The sequence below is a fragment of the Portunus trituberculatus genome, chromosome 41 (assembly GCF_017591435.1).
Source record: "Portunus trituberculatus isolate SZX2019 chromosome 41, ASM1759143v1, whole genome shotgun sequence".
Classification (NCBI taxonomy): domain Eukaryota; kingdom Metazoa; phylum Arthropoda; class Malacostraca; order Decapoda; family Portunidae; genus Portunus; species Portunus trituberculatus.
Genome location: NC_059295.1, coordinates 36,000,949 through 36,007,341, shown reverse-complemented (window position 1 = coordinate 36,007,341; position 6,393 = coordinate 36,000,949). Strand labels below are relative to the sequence as shown.

General features: G+C 42.0%; 1 protein-coding gene across 1 annotated transcript in view; it reads right to left on the bottom strand.

Moving 5' to 3' along the window:
* Positions 1-748: 748 nt before the first annotated feature.
* LOC123516977 (calcium-activated chloride channel regulator 2-like) overlaps positions 749-6,393 on the bottom strand; it is a 474,742-nt gene continuing 469,097 nt past the window's right edge. The window contains exons 12-16 of the mRNA XM_045276779.1: positions 5,741-5,910; positions 4,644-4,810; positions 3,462-3,696; positions 3,118-3,247; positions 749-2,084 (exon numbers count right to left, since the gene is read on the bottom strand). Of these exons, the coding sequence (XP_045132714.1) occupies positions 1,234-2,084; positions 3,118-3,247; positions 3,462-3,696; positions 4,644-4,810; positions 5,741-5,910 (1,553 nt within the window). The 3' untranslated portion in view covers positions 749-1,233. The remainder of the gene's footprint in view (positions 2,085-3,117; positions 3,248-3,461; positions 3,697-4,643; positions 4,811-5,740; positions 5,911-6,393) is intronic.

Genomic DNA, 6,393 nt, shown 5'->3' with positions numbered 1-6,393 from the left:
TCTTAAATTTGTGTCTGAATACAGAAAAAAAAATGTCTATGATGTATACTATTTACAAAGAAAAAACGTCAGAAGGAGTGTTTTCTTTGTAGCAATAATTGTTTTTTAAGTAATTCAAACATTGATTTTGACAGAATGGGAAAAGAATGAAAGAAAAGGCAAGAGGCATAGAAAGAGGACAGTAATGACAAATCCTAAAAATAGAATGACGAGAATCATACACAGGATAGCAATTTTTTATGGAAGCGCTTAAATAGCAAAAGACAAGACAGCCTAAAAAAAAAAAAAAATATATATATATATATATATATATATATATATATATATATATATATATATATATATATATATATATATATATATATATATATATATATATATATATATATATATATATATATATATATATATATATATATATATATATATATATATATATATATATATATATATATATATATATATATATATATATATATATATATATATATATATATATATATATATATATATATATATATATATATATATATATATATATATATATATATATATATATATATATATATATATATATATATATATATATATATATATATATATATATATATATATATATATATATATATATATATATATATATATATATATATATATATATATATATATATATATATATATATATATATATATATATATATATATATATATATATATATATATATATATATATATATAAGTGACTGGTTGTCAAACGACATTTTCTTTTTGCTTCACGATATGAAAATACCAATAAAAACTGAAACATGGAAAAGTCGATAACTTGTGTTTAACATTAGTCTTGGCAAAACTCATACGGTAAGGATGGGTAGTCCACTCGCACAGGTGACTGAGCTGGCAGTTTCCGCCAGCTTGAGCAAATATCACTTCAGCACATCCACGATATGGAACTGTAACATACACTTGGCGTATCATCTAACGAAGAATACTTTATAATGATATGGCCAAAGTCCTTCCAACAAGGTATCTTTTTTGTGGCTCATCGGAACACAGGATCACATTCCGACACCAGCATACAAGTTTTTTTTCCATTTCTGCTGCGGTGACATCACCCTCAGTGATTGTCATTTGTGTCTTCTTCCATCACATTATGTACATATGCCTCCCACTTCCTCACACTGAGCACCTCCAACTGAGTTTATTGTGACTGAGAACATGTCGCGAGAGGACATCCTATAAGTGTGCAGCAGAGTGCCTATGCATGTAAGTGTGTGCGTGGTCGGCAGGGGCTGGTGGAGGCGGAGAGGTGCCCCGGTCATCGCACAACAGCTGGTCAGAGAAATGGGTGTCGTCGTCGCTGTAAGTTTCCTGCGACGCTGACTTTTGGTGTGGACGGACGACGCTGAAGTATTGCGGAGCGCCCACGGAGTACCTTATTTGCTGCTGCTGCTCGTATGGACTCATTTCGGTCTGCTCGTAAACGTGGCCGTTGGGGCCGCGTAGAGGACTGCGATTGGCGGAACGAGTGTGGCGACCAAGGGTGTAGAACTGGGGAGCAGGTACGTGGGGCAGGCTGGGCTTGTCATCCACCAGGTGGGAGTTTCGCTCCACCTTGGTCACATCAGGAATAGACATGGAAAGACCCCTGATACCTTGAAGATCTTCACCATCACCATTTTGACGAGACGGGGAAGATGGTGGTCCCTGCTCCATTCTCACTGATTCGCACATGGCGGGTTGTGGTTCTGGTGTCCTGCTGCGGAGGTTCCTGTTCTCAGGTGGCGTACCTGTCAGGTCAGTTTTGTCCCTGTGCGACGGCTCGGGATCTGGATTGACAAGAACGCTGCCACGAGAAGTCGACTTGACTACAACGCTCCCGCCGTTGACCATGCTAGTGGCTGCCTTCTCGGGATCTTCAGGAGGCTGCCGACGTCTGTTGAGGCGCCTCTTGAGGGTCGACGGCAAACAGAAGCAGTAGGTTGCCACCAGGAACACAACAAGGAGGAGGCCACCCACGCACCCACTGATTACTGCCGCCTTTTCGCTGCCCACCATGCCTGCATCCGAGCCATAGCCGCCAATGCCTGGGGAGAGGAAATGGCGTAACTAGTTATTGTGTGGACGCACGCACGCACGCACGCACGCACGCACGCACGCACACACACACACACACACACACACACACACACACACACACACACACAAACAAACACTCTCTATATAGAAACAAACGGAGCGTTCCCTCCTCCCACCCAGCGTCAGTATAACCTTTACACAAATACCTATACATTCATGTCAACACTTGCAGTTCCCAGAATTGAAGCCCAGAATCGAATTTCAAAACTATGGTTTCCTGATATTCCATTTAAATGTGTAAACGCTTCACCTGTAGGGAAGAGGAAAATAATGCTACCAATCAGGATATGTCTTTAAACAGAGTGCGTATCAGAAAAAAATGATAGCCTATATATTTCCAAATCACAATAACAATGGATAAATATAAAGATGAAATTATTTCCATGTTATCTAAACATATGATTCTTACGTCCAAATCTTTACGGAAGCAAGTGAAAAAGTTATCAAGGTTGGATAAATGGTACTTCTCACAAGTGTCCGTGGTGATATTATATTTCCCAAATATTTCAAAGCTAAACTAGCCATCTTTGGAATATTTCATTATTTATTCTGTTCGCATTTCTTTTGAAAATTTTGTACGAACACTGAATGAGTTACTGCCACGTGTCAAATTTGTACATTTAGACTTCTGAACTTCCTTCCCGACCAAAGTAATACTGGCCACGCACGACACGTAAGAGCTTCTCCATACACGGCACCATTACACTGCAGGCAAAATAGAGGCCTCACGGGCTCTTACCTGCATCTAGCTCTGTCATAACGTACGCCTGAATTGGAGAACTGCGCCAGTAATGGGATTAATGAATACCACTGAGTCATTACGCACGCTAACTCCATCATAGCCATCACCATGCCACGTCCCGCGAAAGTCCCTATTAACAGTGCAATTACCACCATTTGGGCCACACATTTACTTTCATTTCCACTTCCATTACTCGCATACTACGTTCCCAGCGGCCTCCTCGTGACCTCCACCCTCACCTGGTCCTCGCGCCCTGATGGTGACCTGGTCCGTGGAGGGAGGGCGAGGCAGCCACAGCGCCGCAGGGTTGCTGGCAGGTCCCTTGTTGCCTTGTCTGTCCACCGCCCGCATGCACACCCACAGGACTTTCTGCAGGTGGAGGGACGGCGTGGAGTGTGTTGAGGGAAATGGAAGGGCTAAAGTTTTAAATAACTGGGGAGGACAAAATGAAATTCCATAATTTGACCATGTGATGTGCCCATGGATGTTCCAAGCCAGTCTAAAAAGTGTGTTGCATGGTGTTGCGTAATAGTCACTTCAAGAACATTAGATAATTCTAATACTTTCTTTTAACACCACTCACCTTCTCGTGGACAACAAGGGCCACAGTAGCCTTCTCCTTATGTGTGGCGGGCGACGGACCGGGCAGACCACGGATCCTTTCCCCAGTACATTTGAGGGCAGCCTGAGACTTACTGGACGCCACGTAACCCTCGTAGGAGCTAGCGCGGCCCCAGTCCCTATCATCGCCCACTGCCGTCCATTCCAGCACCACGAGGCCACTGGAGCGGTTCACCCAAGCCACCAAGTCCATGATTCTGCAAAGCACAAGTGAAGGCATCTCAGCATGGGAACGTCAGCCATGAGGTAGATGTGCTGTGACTTCCCCTTCTCCTTACCCAGAACAAAAACAGGTTCATTGTTTTATGTCGTCTAGAGAGGTAAAGAGAAAAAAAATCCTTTCTTCTTAATTTACCTTGCCCGTGGATAAATATCTTATGAATGTACTGATGTATCCTTATTCACTTCTATTTACACTACGACTGCATTAATTCTCTATGTAAATTAATGCTTGCGTAGACACTTCCTCACAGCCAGCCGCCCACACCCATGCGAGGGGGCCGCCGGCACGCCAGCCTTGGCATATATAACTTTCTTCCGGGACTGAGCCGTCTAACTTTCTCCCTTGTGTACACACCGCCTCGATAATTAGCTCGCTCTGTATATCATCCACTTATCCGATGGCTTAAACACGGTAACGCAGAATATTCTTCATCGTTTTGTTTACTCTTTTACCCAATCTTTGCATTTTTCTTTTCATCCATTTTTAGACTCTTCAATTGTTCTTCTCTCTCTCTCTCTCTCTCTCTCTCTCTCTCTCTCTCTCTCTCTCTCTCTCTCTCTCAGAACTACTGGTCTTTATTCCGAAAAGAAAAGAAAGTTATTTAAACAAGGGCCTTTCAACGTGGAAAAATCTACCACATATACTATGCTCATCCTCACTGAATATTGCATTGTCACACTGCAAAGAATATGCAAAACCTACACCTCCTCTCCAATATTTATGCATGCAAGATCACACACACACACACACACACACACACACACACACACACACACACACACACACACACACACACACACACACACACACACACACACACACACACAGAAAAGACGAAAAACTACAAAATGAGAGACTCCAGTTCACTACCTCCACAAAACCCTTAATTCCATCCCAGTCAAGAGGTAGAAGTCAACTTACTTAGCAGGGGCAATCAGATCCCTATTAACCACGTGCTCCTGGCGGATGTCGAGTGTGGGTCCCGTAACCTGTCGTGTGAAGGGCGGCGATTCACGGGTACGAGAGCGAGCATAGGGCACGACACTTCCACAGCAGGATATGTTGTCCCCGTAGCTCCCGAATGCCAGCTTGAGAGAGAGAGAGAGAGAGAGAGAGAGAGAGAGAGAGAGAGAGAGAGTTTATAATCTTAAACTCATGAAAGATAAACATGTGGATACTAACACGTTTCATGAGGGTCACTGCATATTGAGTAAGGCTGTGCCACTCCTACTATCTGCTACTACTTCTCTTGAATTCTAGGCACAGTAAAGCCCAGTAAAGTTCAGGGTTTACCTTTGCAGAATAGACTTGCATATTTGAGTGTATGATGGCAATGTATATGCATGCTGCTGTTCTTGCTTCTCCGTGTGTGTGTGTTTGTGTGTGTGTGTGTGTGTGTGTTTGTTTGTTTGTTTGTTTGTTTGTTTGTTTGTTTGTTTGTGTGTGTGTGTGTGTGTGTGTGTGTGTGTGTGTGTGTGTGTGTGTGTGTGTGTGTGTTTGTTTGTTTGTTTGTTTGTTTGTGTGTGTGTGTGTGTGTGTGTGTGTGTGTGTGTGTGTGTGTGTGTGTGTGTGTGTGTGTGTGTGTGTGTGTGTGTGTGTGTGTGTGTGTGTGTGTGTGTGTGTGTGTGTGTGTGTGTGTATACTGTTTGTATGAGTTAGCAATTTTTATTTTTTTTCCCATCATAATGTTTATCTTAAACAAACTAATATCACAGGTAACCTTTCTTCCTTTCTATCTCAACTATCTATCCACCCAAACACACACACAAACACACACACACACACACACACACACACACACACACACACACACACACACACACACACATATATATACATATATATATATATATATATATATATATATATATATATATATATATATATATATATATATATATATATATATATATATATATATATATATATATATATATATATATATATATATATATATATATACATACACACACACACACACACACACACACACACACACACACACACACACAACATACCTCCTTGGTAAATGAGTGTCTGTGGTGGCGCACGTCGTGGTCGTGGGTCTGAGCGACAGCAAGTACGGCCTGACCTGCATCCACAGACAGCTCGACGGCGTAGCGTGCGGGGCCGTCCAGAGGTGGGGCATAGCGAGAGTACACACCGTCCCCGCGAGTGATGTCAGGGTCTGTTGAAGTAAGGAAGCTTGACATGAGTAAGGGAAAAAACGCACTAGAGAGTCCTGGTGTGGAAAGAGAGAAGAATCTTCCATAAATCTATAGATGGAGAGGGAGAAGAAACGCATGCCACAATAAGATTCTCAACAGTAACACGATCTGCCGTGTTTCTGATGCTGTGTGTTTCATAGTGAAGTGGACAGAGACATCGCTGACGGAGGAGTCTTAGAAGTACAGACGAAAGGAGTGTTGAGATACCACACCACGTTCGTACATACACACGTCCCATGTGCTAACTATAGGAAAACAATATGGAAAATCGATTAATTACCGCCTCTCTTTGGAAGATGCCGCAAGACAATGAACATCGACGCCATTTTTCCCCAATACAAAGTACGATGTACGTAGAGAAGGTGTGTAGAGGAGGCAGACTGACACGCAAGCCGCAGTTCCTCCCCAACTTATCACACACAAATGCATACACATTCTTCTCC